The sequence below is a fragment of the Vulpes vulpes genome, chromosome 15 (assembly GCF_048418805.1).
Source record: "Vulpes vulpes isolate BD-2025 chromosome 15, VulVul3, whole genome shotgun sequence".
Classification (NCBI taxonomy): Eukaryota; Metazoa; Chordata; class Mammalia; order Carnivora; family Canidae; genus Vulpes; species Vulpes vulpes.
Genome location: NC_132794.1, coordinates 77492584 through 77515052, shown reverse-complemented (window position 1 = coordinate 77515052; position 22469 = coordinate 77492584). Strand labels below are relative to the sequence as shown.

At 40.5% G+C, this 22469-nt stretch overlaps 1 protein-coding gene across 15 annotated transcripts in view; it reads left to right on the top strand.

The window, feature by feature from the left end:
- PTPN20 (protein tyrosine phosphatase non-receptor type 20) overlaps positions 1-22469 on the top strand; it is a 139020-nt gene that overhangs the window by 97529 nt on the left and 19022 nt on the right. For 3 of the 15 annotated variants that reach the window (XM_072739238.1, XM_072739240.1, XM_072739239.1), the window contains 2 exons: positions 8436-8584; positions 11078-11168. The exons of 11 other annotated variants lie outside the window; for them this stretch is intronic. In XM_072739238.1, coding sequence (XP_072595339.1) covers positions 8436-8584; positions 11078-11168 — 240 coding nt within the window. Of the gene's footprint in view, positions 1-8435; positions 8585-11077; positions 11169-22469 lie in introns of those variants that run through there. One more of the 15 variants, XM_025989607.2, reaches the window with a different exon arrangement.

Genomic DNA, 22469 nt, shown 5'->3' with positions numbered 1-22469 from the left:
TGAGGTCCTTCTAAACTTCTTGTTGTGGTTTGGTTCTAATTTCAAGGCATTATGGTCTGAGAATATACAGGGGACTATCCCGATCTTTTGGTATTGGTTCAGACCCGATTTGTGACCCAGTATGTGGTCTATTCTGGAGAAAGTTCCCTGTGCACTTGAGAAGAATGTGTATTCAGTTGAGTTTGGATGTAAAGTTCTGTAGATACCTGTGAAATCCATCTGGTCCAGTGTATCATTTAAAGCTCTCGTTTCTTTGGAGATGTTGTGCTTAGAAGACCTTTCTAGTATAGAGAGAGCTAGATTGAAGTCACCAAGTATAAGTGTATTATTATCAAAGTATTTCTTCAGTTTGGTTATTAATTGATTTAAATATTTGGCAGCTCCCACATTCGGGGCATATATATTGAGGATTGTTAAGTCCTCTTGTTGGATAGATCCTTTGAGTATGAGAGTGTCCCTCTTCATCTCTCACTATAGTCTTTGGGGTAAATTTATATTATCTGATATGAGGATGGCTACCCCTGCTTTCTTTTGAGGACCATTTGAATGGTAAATGGTTCTCCAACCTTTTATTTTCAGGCTGTTGGTGTCCTTCTGTCTAAAATGAGTCTCTTGTAGACAGCAAATAGATGGGTCCTGCTTTTTTATCCAGTCTGAAACCCTGCGCCTTTTGATGAGATCATTAAGCCCATTCACGTTCAGAGTTACTATTGACAGATATGAGTTTAGTGTCATCATGATATCTATTCAGTCCTTGTTTTTGTGGATTGTTCCACTGAACTTCTTCTTAAAGGGGAATTTTAAGAGTCCCCCTTAAATTTTCTTGCAGAGCTGGTTTGGAGGTCACATATTCTTTCAGTTGCTGCCTGTCTTGGAAGCTCTTTATCTCTCCTTCCATTTTGAATGAGAGCCTTGCTGGATAAAGTATTCTTGGTTGCATGTTCTTCTCATTTAGGACCCTGAATATATCCTGCCAGCCCTTTCTGGCCTGCCAGGTCTCTGTGGAGAGGTCTGCTGTTACCCTAATACTCCTCCCCATAAAAGTTAGGGACTTTTTTTCTCTTGCTGCTTTAAGGATCTTTTCCTTATCTTTGGAATTTGCAAGCTTCACTATTAAATGTCGAGGTGTTGAACGGTTTTTATTGATTTTACGGGGGGATCTCTCTATTTCCTGGATCTGAATGCCTGTTTCCCTTCCCAGATTCGGAAAGTTTTCAGCTAGGATTTGTTCAAATACATATTCTGGCCCTCTGTCTCTTTCGGCGCCCTCGGGAACCCCAATTAAACATAGGTTTTTCTTCCTCGGGCTGTCGTTTATTTCCTTCAATCTGTCTTCATGGTCTCTTAATTCTCTCTCTCTTTTTTCCTCAGCTTCCCTCTTTGCCATCAACTTGTCTTCTATGTCACTCACTCGTTCTTCCACCTCGTTAAGCCTCGTCTTTAGGACTTCTAGTTTGGATTGCATCTCATTTAATTGATTTTTAATTTCTGCCTGATTGGATCTAAATTCTGCAGGCATGAAGTCCCTTGAGTCCTTTATGCTTTTTTCTAGAGCCACCAGTAGCTGTATATTAGTGCTTCTGAATTGGCTTTCTGACGTTGAAGTATAATCCAGATTTTGTAACTCTGTGGGAGAGAGGACTGTTTTTGATTCTTTCTTTTGAGGTGAGGTTTTCCTTCTAGTCATTTTGCTCAGTGCAGAGTGGCCAAAAACAAGTTGTATTGGGAAAAGGAGAAAAAGAGAGAGAGTGAAGGAAAGAAAAGAGAAAAAGAAAAAAGAGAAAGAAGAAAAAAAGGGAGAAAAGAGAAGAAAAGGAATGAAAAAGAAAGGTGAAACAAAAGGGGGTTGGGGGAAGCAATTAGAAATCAAAAGGAAAGAAAAAAAAAACACAAAACACAACAAAATAAAACAAAAAACACGGGGGAGTATCTTCTGATTCTGTACACTTTAAGTCCCTTGACTTCCTCTGGAACTGGTCCGTCTAGCTGGTCTTCTGGGGGAGGGGCCTGCTGTGCTGATTTTCAGGTGTTAGCACTTGGGGGAGCTGCTCTGCCCCTGCCTGGTGCAGGGCTCAGTGGGGGTTGTTTACCCCGTGAAGCCCCAGGAGGAACAGCCACAGTGGCGGGGCCAGCTCTGCAGCCCTGGAGTCAGCCCCCGCAGTAACTCCGGGGCTCTCTGTCTGCAGGGCTGGAGGCTCTAGGGCGGGGCCACTGATCTGCTCAGCTCCAGGCAGGAGCGTCCTTGCTGTCCTGGGCCCTCCCAGCCTCTGCCTGTCCCGGGGGGAGGCTGGATCCTGGGCTGTGTCCCGGCGCCCTGTGTGCTCCGTGGCCTGCGCTGTTGGATTCGCGCTCCCGCCCTGCAGCCCCCTCCGCGGAGCCGCCGCCTGAGCCCCTCCGAGCTGCTCCGGGTCCCGCCGTGTGCGCTGCAGCCCTTAGGGAGCTCGGCGCACTCTCCTGGGGCGCAGGTGCCTGTTAGTGTCCCCGGGAGCCCGAGGGCATCCCTGCCCTCCTGGGTCCTGCTCTAACTCCCTGCGGGCCCCTTTCCACCGGGGAAGGTTGGTGCAGCTCCTGCTCCTCCGGGACGGGGCTCTCCTGTCCTGGGGACACTTGCCCCGGCCTCAGCCCGGCTCCTCGCGGGGCCCCTCCCCCTCGGAGGCCTTTTGTTTCTTTATTTCTTTTTCCCCGTCTTCCTACCTTGATAGAAGCGTGAACTCTTCTCCTGTTGCATTCCAGCTGGTCTCTCTTTAAATCTCAGGCCGAATTCGTAGATTTTCAGGATGATTTGAAGGTTATGTAGGTAATTTGTTGGGGACAGGTGATTTGGGGACCCTACTCTTCCACTGTCTTGCCCCTCCTCTCTCTGATGTATTTTGGATAGGACTCGCCGTCCTAGTTCCTCTGGCAAGATGATGCTGGAGTCTGTGGCCCTCCACCAGCCACGCAAGCACTGAGTCATGGGCAAGCATTTGATCCAGTGTAAATCAGCATCAGTATAGTTGGGGGTGTCAGGCAGGGTCGGTGCCCCCAGATCGGGTCTCCGTTTCCATGGTTACAGCTGCCAGTGCATCCGATTCCTTCTCAGATGAAACTGCTGCCATCTGTGTACCAGGTGGCGTACCACTGCAGTGGCTGGTCCTGGAGATCAGCTCTGATTCCATGCACCTGTGCCAAAATTCTTGACAGTCATGCAGAGGGGGGGTCCCAGTCTGGGTTAGGGAGACGAGAGGCATGGGGTATTGGCGGACCCTGACATCATCGGCCCCGGCTTTAGTTATGGCCGGTTGGTGCTGGGCCAGCCTAATTCCCCCAGGTTCTGTCCACGCTTGGGGAAATTCCTGCAGCCAACAGTCAGTGTCAGTCATTAGGGCTGAGGGTGTTTGGTGGAGACAATATTTGTCTTCTGAACTCAGGACAAGCGCCTGAATCGGGTGCCCCTCTTTGTTTAGGATTTTTGCCCCTTCGGGGAGGAAGTGAATTTGTGCCCCCATCTTGGTGAGCAAATCCCGACCTAACAATGGGTAGGGACACTCAGGGATGACCATAAAGGAGTGAGATACCCGGCCCATGCCGAGATCCACAGTTCTTCGGGTAGCCCATAAGTACTGTTTGGTGCCCGTGGCCTCTTGCACCCATGAAGTCTTATTTGCCAATTTCCCTTGGGGTTGTAATAAAACTAAATGTTGTGCCCCAGTGTCCACTAGGAATTCAACAGATTGCCCCTCAACTTTAAGAGTTACCCTGGGCTTGTACCCTTGGTACAAGAGTTACCCGAACCCCGACTCCCCTAATCATCCAGGTCCTCCATTTTCAAGATCTCGGCAGGGGCCTTAGATCTTTTGTTAGGGCAGCTTTTTACCCAGTGGCCCTCTTCTTTGCAATAATCACATTGGTTTTTGTTCAGCTTAGGGCACTCCTGAGGGGGACCAGGGCCATCCTCCTTACCTGTCCCTGAAGCCAGCTTCTTGAGGTGCCTCCGTCTTTCCTGTGGGTCATCCATGGTTGTGGCCAGCAGGATCTTGGCCAGGTTTCAGGTCTGCTGGTCACTTAGTTTGGTTTATTGTTCTTCCAGACTTTCTCTATTATTATAGACTTGTTCTGCTACGATCACTAAGTCCTGCAAGCTCTTCTCTCCCAGTCTCTCTACCCTTTGCAATTTCTTTTTAATGTCCAGAGTGGCCTGGTTAACAAAAGCCATGATAATTGCAGCCTTTGTTTCCAGGGCTTCTGGGTTCATAGGGGTATAATGCCTAAAAGCGTCTATGATTCTAAGAAGGCTGCTGGACTCTCATCCTTACCCTGTCTCACATCATACACCTTGGCCAGATTGGTAGGCTTGCATGCGGCAGCCTGGAGACCTGCCCCTAGAGTCTGGCAGTGGACCCGGGGTCTCTCCTTACCGTCAGCCGAGTTGTGCATTTTGGGGGGGTAAAAAGGGTTTTAGCCAAGGAGGGGAATTTTTGGTCATGTCCTGCCAGGCCAGGATGTTGGGCACCTGGTCAGGGTGGCCGTCTGGTTTGCCCTGAAGGTCACGGCCTTAACCTGTAAGATAGTGGGTAGGTGGAAAGTTCCTTCTCGGGGCCATCCCACGTCAAAGGTTGGCCATTCTGATATGCAATAAATTTGAAATCTCCGTCTCCTTATGTAAACAGTTATGACAGTTAACCAAGACACAGTAACACAGACAAATGCACAAAGAGTTGAGAAGGACATAGTAACACAGACCAGTGCGCAAAACAGATAACAAGAACAGGGTAACAGACAAGTGTTCCAGTGCGGCGGTGGAGACAAAACAGAAAGCAACCCGAAGGGCTGGCAGCCGGCCCTCCTTACAGATGAGGACCCCGGTCCTCCTTACAGAGGAGGACTCCTGTCCTCCTACAGATGAGGACCTCCATCCTCCTTACAGATGAGGACCTCGTCCTCCAGGTGGGAGCAAGGGACGTCTCCTCAAGACCCCCAGTCGACGGCCCGCCAGCGCGTCCGCCTAAGCCAATATCAACCCAATACAGATTGGAATTCCTACAGGTAAAAGTACAGTTTAGAGCTCTCAGAAAATATGCACACAAAAGGTGGAAAAAGTTGAGTGCACTCACCATGCGTGAAACCCTCTGGATGGGGTCCTGGGGGTTTCTCGGATCCTGGACAAGCCCCCAAATGTTGTGCCCAAGATTGTGAACCCGAGAAACCACCGAGGAGCCCACATTGATGCAAACACACGAGGGTTTATTTACAAGCTTGAGCTTGTGTCCAAGTGTACCCGACGCAGCAGAGCAGAGACTTGGGCCTGCGGTGTTATTTTTAGACCATGATGGGGGGAAGCATCTGCTCCTCTAACCTGTCCAATGATGTCAGCACCAGATAGCTAGATAAAATCCCTTTCTGTAAACTGCCTTTCTACAAAAATCCCTTTCGGTGAAGATTGCCCTGATCTGTAGCTGAAGCTTGACCTGTTCACCTTGATTGGAATTGTTGGACCAGGCTGCAATAAAAAGAATCCAAATTCAAAATGATGTTAACAATAAAGAAATACATTTTCTTCCATAATGGAAGTACAGAGGTAGGTAGTATTCCAAGTTCAATCTGATCAATTGCTCAGTGATGTCATTAACACCATAGATTTTTCTTATGTTTTTCATATGTTTTTATTTTCATGTTTACAATATTCAGTTCATTCCTTTTATGTCACAGTGGAGCTGCTTGTAATAATCGGGCCTTATATGTCTTAACTTGTGTCTGGCCAGTGGATGGAGATGGGAGAGAGGCTTACTTCTCTTGCCCATAAGCCCTGAATAAACGTCTCCTTACATTCCATTGGCTCAAATCACCTACCTATTGCTGAATTATTCACTGGCAAGGGAATTCTTGTGGAATGATCCTCTATGGCTCTAAGCATCAAGTTAGAATCAGTGTTGAGAAGATAATGACAGTGTCCATTACAATCATTCTACCTTTTCATTCCTCTCTTCCTTCCCTGCTCTCAGCTTCTGTTCTAGCAAGGCTGGAACACATGGGAAGCTCTAAGGACTTTTCTGTTGGAGATCAGAGATGATCAAAATGGCTTCTACGCTTGTGGAATTTTATCTCCCCCTCTGGGCTTCCTAGACCTCCTCTCATACTAAGGTTAGAGATATTTGTGAGACATTTTAGGATTTCTGTGACTGTCTTTCCAAACCAACAGTCCCTTTCTCCCACCCTTATAAAGAGTTTTCGGTTAAGTAGGGTTCCAAGACAAGAAGAATTTCACAAGGCTGTGCATATTTTTAGAAACTCCTGTCTTTTTTATGACCATTCTTTTTTTTAATAATAAATTTATTTTTTATTGGTGTTCAATTTGCCAACATACAGAATAACACCCAGCGCTCATCCCGTCAAGTGCCCCCCTCAGTGCCCGCCACCCAGTCACCCCCACCCTTACCCCTCCTCCCCTTCCACCACCCCTAGTTCATTTCCCAGAGTTAGGAGTCTTCCATGTTCTGTCTCCCTTTCTGATATTTCATACCCATTTCTTCTCCCTTCCCCTCTATTCCCTTTCACTATTATTTATATTCCCCAAATGAATGAGACCATATAATGTTTGTCCTTCTCCAATTGACTTATTTCACTCAGCATAATATCCTCCAATTCCATCCACGTCGAAGCAAATGGTAGGTGTTTGTCATTTCTAATGGCTGAGTAATATTCCATTGTATACGTAAACCACATCTTCTTTATCCATTCATCTTTCGATGGACACCGAGGCTCCTTCCACAGTTTGGCTATTGTGGACATTGCTGCTAGAAACATCGGGGTGCAGGTGTCCTGGCGTTTCATTGCATCTGTATCTTTGGGGTAAATCCCCAACAGTGCAATTGCTGGGTCATAGGGCAGGTCTAATATTAACTCTTTGAGGAACCTCCACACAGTTTTCCAGAGTGGCTGCACCAGTTCACATTCCCACCAACAGTGTAAGAGCGTTCCCTTTTCTCCGCAGCCTCTCCAACATTTGTGGTTTCCTGCCTTGTTAATTTTCCCCATTCTCACTGGTGTGAGGTGGTATCTCATTGTGGTTTTGATTTGTATTTCCCTGATGGCAAGTGATGCGGAGCATTTTCTCATGTGCGTGTTGGCCATGTCTATGTCTTCCTCTGTGAGATTTCTGTTCATGTCTTTTGCCCATTTCATGATTGGATTGTTTGTTTGTTTGGTGTTGAGTTTAATAAGTTCTTTATAGATCTTGGAAACTAGCCCTTTATCTGATATGTCATTTGCAAATATCTTCTCCCATTCTGTAGGTTGTCTTTTAGTTTTGTTGACTGTATCCTTTGCTGTGCAAAAGCTTCTTATCTTTATGAGGTCCCAATAGTTCACTTTTGCTTTTGTTTCTTTTGCCTTCATGGATGTATCTTGCAAGAAGTTACTGTGGCCGAGTTCAAAAAGGGTGTTGCCTGTGTTCTCCTCTAGGATTTTGATGGAATTTTGTCCATTCTTTCGTAGAATTGCTTCTTGTATATTTTTTCCTAGTATTAACTGATTTCCTAGTATTAACTCATATTAGTTGGCTTTGGAAGAGATTTTGAGAACTGCTTCACTTGAGCATTTTACCTCAAAATTCTGAAATTAAAAAAATATTCTTGTAATATTAATTTATTGCATTTTGGTTAGTGGACATGACCTGTAAAATTTCAGATATTTGGAATCTAGACTGTCAACATGGTCTAAAAAATCATCATTAAAATAAAAAAATCTCCATGTGTACTATTAAATAGCATGCACTCACTTCTATTATTGGTTATGCATGAGTAACTATATAATATATATCAAAATATTTATATAATTATATTGCATATTTTATATAATTATATATAATATATAATTATATATAATTATATTGCATATTATATGTATTTTTTAGCTTATGAATTATATCATATCTGCCTCCCTATCCTTGGGGGGTGTGTATGTGTGTTATGTTTGTGTCTGTGTGTGCATATGTGTGCTTGATCTGTTTTAGAGTAAGAGATGTGTTAGACTCTCCACATCCTCCCCTCTCAGATTCCAGGGACTTCAAGTACTTGGTCTAAGGGAGGGCAAAAGTTCTTACTTTTTCCCATCCAAGCCTTGTTTGTATATGCTTGTCTTGGCACAATTATCAGTACATATACTTGATTCACACTATAAAGCAGAACACTTTTCAGTCTATAGCATTTGTTATATTTATAGCACTTAACAATATTTTCTAAGAATAGTGGGCTTTGTGTAATTTTAAGATACATAATCATGATTTTTCTAAAATAAGGATACTTCCTTTCAAAGTAATAGACTCTTCACTCTGGAAAAATAAGTTTCTAGTAATCTTAAGTGGTTGTGCCTTTACTTAAGAGAAAACACAACAAAAATAATATCTCCCTTCACATACGTATGAGTAACTTACAAATGTGAATTTTTCTTTTTCTTAGGTATACAAATTGTTTCTGAAAGGGAGCTAGCTCAGTTGGCTCAGGTTCGACCATTAGAATTCAGTTTTCATGAACAATCAATCATCAAGGATTCTTTTAAAATGCTTGAGAAAAAAGTAGCAGAATATGAAATCCTCCAGGAATTTATGGTAAATATTTTGGTCTTAACAAAAGTCTACATGTGATTTTCCACATTACTAATAGAGGGTTTTTTTCTTTTCCTTTTAGATTGAGTACTTAGTTTTTCTTTTTAAATATTGTTTGTTTTTAAAGGAATAGGTATATATAAAAAAATAAAAGGTCAAATAGTATAAAAGATTATAAAGTCTCATTTTATAAAAAGAGATTTAAAAATCTCTTTTATAAAAAGATCATAAAAAATGTCTCTTTTTTTCCTCTTGAGTTCCTAGATCACTGCCACTATGAAGTTTGTTGTATAAGGTCCAGAAAAGTGTTAGCATGTACTTTACTATTTTACCCTTTCTTTCCTTTTTTTTAGAGAAAAATATTTCACATAGGAAATAATTTTCCAAATTATTATCAGTACATATAGCTCTATTTCATTTTTTATCTCATTATTTTTAAGTGTTACATAGTATAATTAATTATATAGATGAAGACCTTCTTTTCTTTAAGTGGTTCCCTGTATTGATTGTTCTAGTCTTTGTTATTTATGAACAGCAGTTACCCCTCTTCATATGCCTATGCATATGTAGGAGTATTCTTTAGAACAAGTTACTAGAAAGATAACTAGCATTTCATCCTGTCTGGGTCTTTGCTTATCTCTTATATGACAGATGATTCCTTTTTGTTGTATACTGACATTGATTTGAAAACAAAGGAATATATGTTTTAAAGCCTTTTTTATATTTATTTTTGGTGAACTGTTAGTTCTGATTCTTTGCCCAATTTTCCATTTATTCTTTTTCTTGTCAATTAATAATTTTATATAGTGAAGAAATTGTCTTTTTTGTATGTGCTGTATATGGAAATTTCCCCCCTTGTTTGTGCCACACACACATGTGCAGGCGCACACATACACATTTAGTAGGAAGAAATAGCTAATTTTTCATGGTCAGATATAACAGTCTTTTGGGACTCCAGGATTTTCCATATCCACTACATGCCCTTTTTACTCTAGGATCATAATAATTACTTCATGTCTTTTTCTAATATTTTGTGATTTTTTAAAAAAAATGTGCAAATCTTTGATCCAGCTAGAATTTAATTTGTTAAAAGGTATCTGGTAGGGACCTGGCATTATATAGCTATCCTGTTGTCTCAAGATCCTCTTGAAATGCTCTTCAGTGATGTAAAAGGCCATTTTTATTATATACTGAAGTTTTAGATAAATTTTAACTTATTCTTGAACTTTTTCCATTGATTTTTTAAATTCATATACTGGTACCAAACTTTTTAAATTAGTATAACTTTATGTTCTCTTTTCTGATTGTGAAGACTAGTCTTCTCTCATTAGTCTTCTTTTACAGAATTGTTCTAGTTTTTCCAATAGATATTTTTCTAAGTTAATTTTATAATTGGCTTGAGTAACAAAGGTAAAAATCTTATCATATTATGCTATGGCTTAAAAATTTCACTGGCTTCTCATTCACCATACCAATAGTTGCCAACACTTAGTTAAAGACTGGTGGTGCCAAGTTGGCTACCCAAGAGTTACTGAAAAACTTTTGAAAAGTACAGACTCTCAGGCTTTATCCACAAATATCCTAATAGTGTAGAACTGGATACGTCTCCACTTCTTTTATATATGAAACAAGGCCTTCCTAGGTAGTTTTAGTTTCGCTCTGGGCTAGGTCATGTTCTCTGTGCTGTTGTTACCATATTCACTGTTTCCGCAAGGGGAGATGTATGCCCCCATCCCTTTATTCCTGTCCTTTCCCCCTGGAGTGATACCTGCTCACCTCTGCTCTCCTTTTCTTCCACACACACAGACTTTCATATGACTAACTTCATATGATGACTAGTGGTCATCAGCACTACCATTATACTCACATCTCTGTACATTGATCACACCTCTGACTGCTTTGATAACTCCTTAAGGATGGGGCCATTTTCAGATTCATCTTTTTATTCCAATCTAGAAAAATGCTTAGTATGTACTAAATGTTCAGTAAATGTTTACTGAATTCACATTTGGTAATGAAATTTTTTTGAAAGGAAGAATTCTTTAATTGGTATCCTAGCTGTAATTCTTTCATGGGGCAGGGAATAAATTGTGAGACTGGTTTTTGTTTATTTGTTTGTTTATATGTTTATATATTTTTCTGGATGTTATTTTATTATTTTTGTTTACAAAATGGTAGATTAATGAATAGGTCCTAAGAAGTGAATGTACTATATTGGTTTTTTTTATGAAAAGGAAAAACACTGAAGTTCAAGGGAAAAAGTACCTCCAGAGAGATTAACATTTTCTTATCAAGCAGCTTGTTGAATGACATCTCAACCATGATATATTTTATATAGTACTTTTTAATGGGATTCTGACTTCACTTATCATACAATACATTTAACATCGGGTCATGCCATATAGAGGTTTAAGAATCATGAACACTAAACAGGGCAGATTTTTTTCTTTTTCTTGTTATAGTAAATACATGACTTATATTTCTTACCTTTCAAAGACTTTAGATTTTAAGAGCCTACCTGGTGCGTTCAACTCTGGAAATGAACTACGCAACAGAGATAAAAACAGATATCGGGATATTCTTCCATGTAAGCTAAAAAATGATTATTTTCCTGTTTATGTTTGGAAAAGATAAAAAGTGGATTGTATGGCTTTCAGTACCAGCCTTGTGACTTGTGACCATGATGAAGAGCTCTGGTAGCTAGTAATGGGTAGCCTAGGCATATTCTTGAACATCCTAGAATACATGATGAATTTCAAGTATTCCATTTCAGGTACTTCTTCCAGCAACTATCATAGGTTTATTTATAGAAGTCCTTCAGACTCATCCTTATTCACATTCTACTTCTCAGGCCAGGAACCATCTAAAATATTAAGCCTAATAGTCTGAGACATCTGTCACTATTGGTAATCCAAGCCTTGATTTGTTTTGTCTAGACACTCAAATACAATGGAACTATTTATATCCTTTGTCCTGGGCAATAAAGCTGCCAGTCTGCCCTCCAACAGAAGGCTGCTCTTTGTTCGTCTCTAAGGGCCCTGTGTTTGGTGAACTAGTGTCCCTCACCTCCCTACCCAGGATTTCTGCCCTCCAACAGAAGGCTGCTCTTTGTTTGTCTCTAAGGGCCCTGTGTTTGGTGAAGCTAGTGTCCCTCACCTCCCTACTCACAGGATTTCTCTATCTCAGGCCATCCAAAGAGCAGAAACAAAATACAGCACATTTTCAATCTTAGGAAATCACATTCTATGCCTCACATTCCTTTCAAAGTAAAAAATTTTCTAAGTACTTTACCCTTCTTCCTCCTCCATCTTGACCTTCCTCCTTTATTCTCTCACTTATTTAATATAGCCACCCCATTGTCCAAGCCAAAAAACTTTGAGTCACCTGCAATATTTAAAAGTGGTCATAAAGTCCTTTTGAGTCTACTTCCTTAATACCTCCAATTGCACAGGTAGGGACAGGAATTATATAATTGGGACCTTTGATCTCTCAGAGTAGCACCAAATTGTTGGCATTATCTCTTAAAATGTCTATAATAGTGGTTCATTACTGTGATTTCAGAAATATTCATCAAGGTTCTTGTTCCCACAGAAGATAGCAGAATAAATTATTTTAGTTATCTGGGAAGATACTCATTACTTTTATAATTATAAAGTCGTGCTTTACCATGGTAATAGCAGAGAGCCAAAGAAAAGCTTTGAAGGGATTTGTACGTTAGGAAAATCATTTCAGTTGCTGCTGTGAGTAGATGGGCATGGAGGCAGTGACACAGACAGACCAGCTGAGAGATGAAACAGGCTTGATCTAAGTTAGCAGCAGTGGGAACTGAGAGATGGGGAGGGTTCTGGAGGTATTAACATGATTCAGATTTCAGTAATCACAATATATTAACTGTGAGTAATTGCATAAAGTACAAACTTCACATCTAATTCTTGGTCTGCAAATTACTATGTTAATAACAGATGCTCATCACGATCACTGACTAATCATGTCACTTTTTTTCTTTTTTCTTTTTTTACTTCTTTTAAAATATGTCTGCAGTTGGTACTATGCACCTGTTATTCAGCTCATGCAGATACCAAAGCATGTAGTTGTGTCACCTCCTTATTCTTCAGTGATAAGTCTATATCACATTTTACAAAAATGGATTATCAAAAGTTGATTTGTCAACAGAGATAAAATTGAAGCAAAGAAAGTAAAAGTGAAATAAGTCAGTTGGAGAAGGACAAACATTATATGGTCTCATTCATTTGGGGAATATAAATAATAGTGAAAGGGAATAGAAGGGAAGGGAGAAGAAATGGGTAGGAAATATCAGAAAGGGAGACAGAACATGGAAGACTCCTAACTCTGGGAACGAACTAGGGGGGGTGGAAGGGGAGGAGGGCGGGGGGTGGGGGTGACTGGGTGACGGGCACTGAGGGGGGCACTTGATGGGATGAGCACTGGGTGTTATTCTGTATGTTGGCAAATTGAACACCAATAAAAAATAAATTTATTATTTAAAAAATAAAATAAAAGTAGTAATACTGGGAGTGAAATCCTAATTGAATGTGAATAGCGTTATAGAAAAAAATAGCTTGCCCTGGAAAAGGTTGCTGAACAATAATAGTTTGTCTAATTGATTATTAAAATCTTTTGTATGGCTTCAGCTTGCATGGTCATATTTATGGCCCTATGCTACTATGCAAGGCAAGAATGTATCTCATTATGTAGTCTGGAGATTTTTAGATATAAAGACAACATCTTGCATTTCTATAGTGCTTTACAATTTGCAAAGCATTTTAAAATGCATAATCATATATATTCTTCCTAAAATATCTCTGAAGTAGACTATTGGATTCCATAATTCCTACTTCACAGAAGAGTGAATAAGCCCTGAGTTAAAAGGTGTTTTGAAGGTGAATAAATGAGTGGGGCCATACCACAAGTCATATTCTCTGATATGTGGCCTAATACTTTTTCTGTTACTTGTCTCTGGGTCAGGATCTACTCAGAACTAACTAATAATGATAGTAACTTAAATTTCTACTAGTTCTCCACTTTACAGAGCATGTTTAAACATATTGAGTGCTGTCTAGAGTCATGCAAGGAAGGCAGTGCAGATGATAATATCTGAATTTAAGGATGCAAGTGATGAGGAAAGGATAATTTCAACAAATGGTTCTGGGCAATTGCTTATTCATATGTTAAAAATGAACTGTACTCTTATCTCATACCTTATATAAAAATTAACTCAAAATAGATCATAGGCCAAATTTTAGTTAAAACCATAAAACTTCTGAAGAATACTTGAAGAAAGTATTGAGAAATACTTGAGAAAAATCCTTGAATTTGGCATAATTTTTCTGAATAGGACACAAAAACCCTAAACTGTAAAAGAAAAAAACACATTACACTTTGATTTAAATAAAAAATTGCTCTTCAAAGTATACTCTTAGGAAAATGAAAAGGCAAGCAACAGACTGGGAGAAAAACACATTCAAAACATTTATCTGACAAAGGATTTGTATTTAGTATATCTAAAGAATTTCTATACCTCAATAAGAGGACAAAAAAAACCAACAATAAGTGAACAGATTTGAGTGGCTACTTCAAAGAAGATATATGGGTGACAAATATGTGAAAAGATGCTCAATATTCTTAATCATTAGGAAAGCACACATTAAAACTTTAATAAGATACATTTCACACCAGCTACAGAAGGGTTTAACTTATAGTGTTAAGCATATGATTCAACATTTCTACTCCTCTGTATTTACCTGAGAGAAATTGAAGCATGTATCTACATATAGACATCCATAGGAATAATACTCATATCAGTTTTATTTGCAAAAGGAAAAACCTGAAAACAACCTAGTATCCATCAACAGGAGAGTGAACAAACAAATCTGGTATGTCCATTCAGCAGGTACTACTCAGCTCTAAAAAATAGTAAACTAATGATATATGTAGCAACATAGATGAATCTCAAAATAATTATGTGGAGTAAAAAAAGCCAATCAAAAGGGTGTATACTGTACATTGTATACTGAATTGTTTTCCCTCAAAATTCATGTATTAAAATCTTAACCCATAGTACCTCTGAATGTGACTGTTCTTGGAGATAGGGCCTTTAATTTCAGCCTGATTAGATTTCAATTCTGCAGTAACAGTCTCTAGACTCCTTTACGCTTTTTCCCAGAGCCAACAGTAGCTTTATAATTCTACTTCTAATTGAATTTCTGATATAATATTAAAATCCATATTCTGTAACTCTGGCAGAGAGTATTGTTTCCGGTTCTTTCTTTTGTTGTGAGTTCTTACTTCTAGTCATTTTGTGCAGTGCAGTGTGGCTTTATGAGTGGGCTGAGTCAAAAATATCAACCATGACCTAAGTAAAATACACCCCAGATGATTCTGAAGAGGTCAGAGGCCAGAAAATAAAAGAAAAAGAACAGAACAAAATAAAACAAAAGGACCACTTAAAGTGAAAAAAAAACTTTAAAACAAAGTAGTAAAAATAAAACCCCAAAAACCAAAAACAAAGAAGAAAAAAGGAAAAGAAAAAAACGTAAAGAAAAGAGGAAAAATAGAAAGGGGGGGGCGGATGGTGGTGGTGACGAAGTTGTAGTGGAGGGAGAATGTAGTCTACCTGAGGGGCCTAGAGAGTGATCCTCTTGGTTCTGAGTGTATTTTGTTCTCTATGTTAGAAGATGTTCAGTCCCAAATTTATATAAACCAGCAACTTAGATAAAGCCCCAACACTGACCACCAAAACATAAACAAGATAAGAGAGGGGGGCAGAATGAGAAGGAAGAGAGAATATAATCTCACAGAATGAACCAACAAGGTGTTCCACTTGGTTCTGGTTGTATGTTGGTCGTGCATTAGAAAGTACTAACTTCCATTATTGTAAAACAAAATGAGGCAGAAAAAAAAAAAAAAGTCCATATCTTGTATATCTATAAAAATTAAATTGAATACATTGAAGGGAATCCAGAAGTGGAAAATATATCTAAGACATGTAATTGTAGAAATATGAAAGTCAGAAAGGAAAAGATTTAAAAATGAAGAGGTGGTAAAATATTGTTGTTAAGGTGGGAAAAAGAAAAAATATTGGATATTTTTAGTCTGTTATAAAAACGAGTTGTAATGGAAAAAGAAAGAAAAAAAGGGACCCTTTAGTCTGTATACTATTTTCCCTCAGACCTGGAGCTTTCCAGCGCTGCTTGGTCAAGAACTTGCTCTTCCCCTGTCCTTCCAGCTGGTCTTCTGGGGGAGGGGCCAGCTGTGCTGATTCTCAGGTGTGTACCTGGGGATATACCCCGCCCCCCACCAGGTGCCAGGCTCAGTGGGAGCTATTTATCCCCATGAGGCCTCTGTTCCATGGCACTGCCCCCCTCCCCCTGCCCGCCCAACGGCTAGGCACAGGGTGACACAAGGAGGAACAACACTGGTGGCAGCCAGCTCTCCAGCCCTGGAGTCAGCTCCCTGCAGTAACAACCACAGTCTGGTCTAGATGCTCCTGGGGCAGATGTACTGACCTGCACAGCTGGGGGAACCTGGTGGCAAGAGAGTCCTCGCTGTCCTGTGCCCTCCCTGCCTCCACCTATCCTGCGGGGAGCACAGGATCCTGGGCTGTGTCTTCCTGGAATCCTGGGATCCCGGGCCTCTACTGCTGGAATCTGCTCCCGGGTCCATGACTCCCGAAGGCAGCAGGGCGCAGACCCCTCCACCCGGAGCCCCCGTCTGACCTACTGGCTTCTCCCTGAGGCCCCACTGGCTGCACGCTTTAGCCCTTTACCAAGATGGGTCCGTGGTGTGAGGTGCACTTTACCCTGGGGCGCACTTCCTCTATTAGTGACCCTGGGAATCTGGAGGCTTCCCTGCCCCTCCTGCGGTTCTGCCCAGTTTTCCTACTTTTCCGTCTGGGAAGAATCTGGTGCAGATTTTTAAAGTTCCCCGTTCTCTGGGGCCAGGCGTTTCTGTCCCAGAGGGTCTCAACAACCGGCCTTAGCCTGGCTCCTCGCAGGGCTCCACTTGATTCTTTTTTATTTTTTTCTGCCTCCTACCTTGTTGGCAGTAGAAATCCTTCTCTCTGTAGTGTTCCAGCTGTTCTTTCTATAAGTCTCTGGTTGAATTCCTAGGTGTTCAGGATGTTTTGAAAGTTAGTTGGTGAGGCTGGATGAGTTGAGGACCCTACTCATCTGCCGTCTTGCCCTGCTCCCAGGAGTCAGATTGAGATAGGGCCTTTAAAGAGGTAATTAAAACAAAATGAGGCTCTTTGGGTGTTCCCTAATGCAATCTTGACTGAAGAGGAGTTAGGACACTCCAAAGACACCAGGAATGTATGAGGACAGAACAATGTGAGCCCACATGAGGACACTACAAAAGGCAGGCCTGGTTAAGCCAAGGGGAGGCCATATAAGAAACCAATTCTGCTGACGCCTGGATCTTGGACATCTAGCCTCCAGAACTGTGAAAATAAATGTCTGTTATTTAAGCTACCCAGCCTGTGGTATCGATCAGACTGATACACTGTATCACACCATTTACATAAAATTCTAGAAAATTCATAGTAATTCATAGTTCATCATTTGTTGCTTTGAGGGCAGGAGTAGAGCAAGTAGGATAGATTACTAAAGGGCATGAGAACATTGTAGCAGTGATGGAGGTATTTGGTTATCTCTCTGATAGTATTGGTTTCATGGGTGTGCATGTATGACAATTATACCTCATTACACTTTAAAAAGATAGTGAGTGCAAAAGATGTATTACACTTTTAATATTTTGTACAGTTTACCATTATATACATAGCTGGAAAAATACCGGCTATCTAAGGGAGAGATTTAACAAGTATCCATGTGCCATACATTAGTGAGCTCACTGCATGTTTTTGTTTTTTTTTTTTTAACATTTATTTGAGAGAGAGTGGGGGAGGGGAGGGACAGAGGCAGAAGGAGAGAGGGAACCTCCAGAAGACTCTCCAGTGAGCATGGAGCCCAAAGTGTGACTCAGTCTCATGATCCTGAGATCATGACCTGAGCCAAAATTAAGTCAGACACCCAACCGAGTGAGCCACCAGGCACCCCTCTATGTTTGTTACTATTACTACCAACATCACTACCACCAGTAGTAGTAGTAGTAATATGTTTGTATGTTCTCAGGGCTTATCTAAGTCCTTCACAGTAACTCATTTAATTCTCACCACAATGCTATGATATCCATACTAACAGTATCTTTGTTTTACAAAAAGTCTAACATAAATTACCTTCCCCACAGTCACACTGCAAATAAGAGAGGTCTGGCATTCAAACTTAGGTTTAACCACTATGAAATAGTGCTTCTCTATATTTTTCTAGATTACAAAAAGATTTTATTGTGCTGTATGTTATTTTCTATTTCAAGAACCATTTTTAGCACTTAAATGATAGATTCTCAGTCATTCTTTATATAGATATAAAACTATGTTTTGCAAAGCTTGTTACTCTGTACACTTTTTCTTTCTTTCCCTTTTCCCTTAATTTGAGGTCTCTGTTCTGATTCATTAGTTGTTTGGTTAAAGATAGGCTATATAGTTGATATAGTTGCCTCAAATTCAATCTGCATCTCTCTCTCTCTCACCCTCTCTCTCACATGTGCATGCATTCTCTCCCTTTTTTCCCTGACAAGTGAATATCTTTGTTTATTTTATAATTGTGGGATTCCAGTCCTTTTCTCTAAGTTTTTCTGAGTGTTAATTCATTGTCCTCCAGCTTCTAGTGTTTTAGGTGAGAAATATAATGATAATGTCATCTTATTCTATAAGAAACATATTCTTTCATTCTGAAACCTGATAACATTTTAATTTTTTCCTGAAGCTTAGGAACCTTACTATGTATATTTCATTTCATTGGTCTTACCTAGAATCCATAGAGCCTTTTAATCTGAAGACTCAGTCTTCCATTAGCTATAGGAAAGCTTGTTCAGTTATTTAGTAATTGTTCTTCCTTTCCCTGCTCCATTTTTCTTCTTCTGGAGCTCCTATGATTTATAGGGCTAGCCTCTTGGATCTGTCTTCTAAGGCTTTCATCTTTTCTCTAATTATTTCTTTACTTTTGCCTCTTTGTAGTTTTGCACATACTTCCCCCCCCCCCATCTAGTTTTTTATTGTTTTTTTTTTCACTTGGTCTTCTAGGGAACTAAATTAAGTTTCAAGAAAGATCTTCCTCCTTCAGATCATCTACTAAAATTTATAGCTTGTGTGATGCTTACTCTTACATGTCAACTTGGCTAGGCTACACTACCCAGATATTTGGTCAAACACTGGTCTAGATGTTGCTGTAAAGGTATTTGTAGATATATTTAACATTCAAATCCATGGACTTTGAGTAGTTCAGGTTACCCTCTATAATATGGATGAACTTCATCCAATCAATTGAAGGCCTTAAGAGAAAAAGATTAAGGTCTTCCAAGAAAGAAGCCATTTTATCTCCAGATTGTCTTTGGACTCAGGACTGTAACATCAATTCTTGGCTGGATTCTCCAGCCTAACAGCCTACCCTGCAAATTTCAGACTGGCTAGTCCCCGCAGTCATGGGAACCAACTCCTTAAAATAAATCTCTCACTGTATATATATATATATATGTGTGTGTGTGTGTGTGTAGCCTATTGATTCTGCTTCTCTGAGAACACTGACCAATACAAATTTTGGTACCAAGAGTGATTCTACAGGAACAGAATCTTAAGGATGAGTTTTATGAATTGGTTTCCTACTCTGATAAAACTTAAGGGCATTAATGACTCTATTTCCAATAGTAGAGCAATGGTAATCCATGGTGTGATAATGGCAATACAAATACACAGAATCTCACCACCGGGTATTCCTTCTCAAATACTTATAAGAAGCAAGGTTTGGATGACTCTATATTCCATACCTTAGAACATTTTTGTCAAACTAACAAGTATAATGAGATTGACTGGTTAATTCTAATTGTGCTAGTCAAAGTAGGAAAGTAAAGAATGATCTCAGGGATTTGAATTTCCAACCCAAGCACCACATAAATGACCTAAAAGTTTTCATGTTTTCCTTGAAAGAAACCTTTATCTCCTATAGCCATGGAGCTGAGACTGTTGAAAATCAAACCCACAGTCTCATCCTGTAAATGCCTGCCTTACTATGTAAGTCAAATTCCCCACTTTGCAAGGTGTTTGCTGTTAAAGGGAGGGCATTGATTGAGAAGGACTGGGTTTCTGAAAATTAGAATGGAAACATATGGGAAGATCCTGATGAAGATGGGCACATCAAACCCCTGAACACTGAAGCTCTTCTTTGCCATTTCTTACTGACACTGACACTAATCTGACAGTAGTTCCAGGAGACCAAAAGTGTCACCCTGATCCACCAGTAAGGGTAATGATTATAGAAGTCAGATAAGCAATGGAGTTTTAGCTTGGGTCCATTTCACAGGTCCAGTGGATTTTGACCCACTGTGGTTATTTCTACAGTTCTGGAAGAGACATATTCAGCAACTGGCAGAATCCCCACACAGGTGTCTGACCTGTGGAGGATGGCCAGTTATGGTGGTGACGTCAAAGTAGAAGCCTGTAGATATGCTTCTATCTGGGATAATAGTAAAGCAGACACAATACTGGATTCCTGAGAGAATGCAGAGATTAGTGTCCCCATCAAGAATTGGAAAGGTGCAAGGGTGGTGAGTACCACCACATTCCCATTCATCTCAGTTATTTCACCTGTGGAGAAAACAAATGGATCTTGGAGGATGACAGTAGATTATTATAAACTTAAGCAGGTGGTGACTATAACCTGTTCCAGATGTGATTTCATTGCTTTAGAAAATCAGTACATCCCCTTGTACCTAGTGTATATTATCTGGCAAGTGCTTTTTCTCCATGTAAAGACCACCAGAAGCAGCTTGTTTTCAGCAGGCCAGGCCAGTGGTATACCTCCACTGCCCTATCTCAGGAATAGATCCATTCTCTAGACCTATATATCATATATTTCCCAGGGATCTTGATTACCTTTCCCTTACTTAAGACATCACACTGGTCCACTTTATTGATGGCATTATGCTGATTGAATCTAGGGAATAAGAAGTAGCAATTAACTTATCCAGACTTACCAATAAGACATTTGTGAGTCACAGGGGAAAATTAGCCCAACAAAAATTCTACCTCATTGAAATTTCTAGAGGTTCAATGGTGTGGGGAATGCCAAAATAATCCCTTCTAAGGAGAAGGATAAGATGTTGCATCTGACTCCTCCTATAGCCCAAAGACGTACAATGCCTAATGACCTCTTTGGACTTTGGAGACAACATATTCCTCATTTCAGTGTGTTACCCTGGCTCATTTTACTAAGGCTAGTTTGAGTGAGGCCCAGAACCAAAAAAAGCTTTACAGCAAGTCCATGGTGCTGTGCAAGTTGCTCTGCCACTTGGACCATATGATCCAGTAGATACAATGTCAGTGGTATCTAGGGATACCGTTTGGAACCTGTGGCAGGCCCCTACAAGTGAATGAATCATAGCTCATGCCATGGGCTTTTAGAGCAAACCCCTGCCAATCTCTGTATTACTACTCTAATTTTAAGGAACAGTTTTTGCCCTTCTATGAGGTAGTATTAGAGACTGGACATTTAACCATAGGCCATCAAACAAGAAAGTAAACTGTGGACAGCAGCATTCTGTCATAAAATGCAAGTGGTATATACAATGTTGGGTTTGAAGAGAATTTGAGAGCACAAGTAAGTTAGATGAAGGAGCCAAAATGTGCATGGTCCCCTTTCCTGCTGCATTACCTTCTCTCTTCCAGCCTGAATCTGTGGCCTCAAGAGGAGTTCCCTATTATTAGTTGACCAAGAAAGAGAAAACTGTGATGTGTTTTACAGATGGTTTTACACCGTACGCAGGCACCACTCAGAAACAGACAGCAGGAACACTACAGCCTTTTGGAGGGGACATCCCCAAAAGACAGTGATGAAGGGAAATCTTCCTAGTTGGTAGAACTTTGAGCAGTATACTTGATTGTCCATTTTGCTTAGAAGGAGAAAATTGCTTAGAAGGAGCAGATTTGCCAGAGGTGCAAATCTGTGCTAATTCAGGGGCTGTGGCCAATGGCTTAGCTGGGTGGTCAGGGACTTGGAAGGAACATGATTGAAAAGTTGGTTACAAGGAGGTTTGAAGAAGAGGTGTGTTGATAGACCTCTCTGAATGAGCAAAAAACATGAACATATTTGTGCCATATGGCCATGCTCACTGAAAGGTGACTTAAGGAGAGGATTTTAATAATTAGGTGGATAGAATGATCCATTCTGTACATACCAGTCAGTCTCTTTCCTAGCCAATCCTGTCATTACCCAATGGATTAATGACCAAAGTGGATGTGCTAGTGGGAATAGAAGTTATGAATAAATAGGCTCAACAACATGAACTTCTAGTCCCCCAGATTGACTTTGCTATGGTCACTGCTGGGGGCCCAGTTTGCCAGCTGCAGACCTCAATGCTGAGGCCCCAGCATGGCACTACTTCCCTGGGGGTTCAACCAATACCTGACAGCAGATTGATTACATTGAACTACTTCTATAATAGAAGGAACAGTGCTTTTTTCAGTACTTTTTTTTTTTCAGAATGGACACAATGTGGATTTGCATCCCTTGCATGCAGTACTTCTACCAAATCTACCATCCATGGACCCACAGAATGCTTTATGTAACATCATTAGTCCACACAGCATTGCTTGTGTCCAAGGAGCTCACCTTGAGGCAAATGATTTGTGACAGTGGGCTCATGCTCATGGAATTCACTGGTCTTAACACATTCCTCATCCTCCTGAAGCAGCTGGCCATGAAATGGCTTCTTCTTCAAAGACTCAGTTACAGTGCCAGCTAGGTGGCGGTATCTCAAA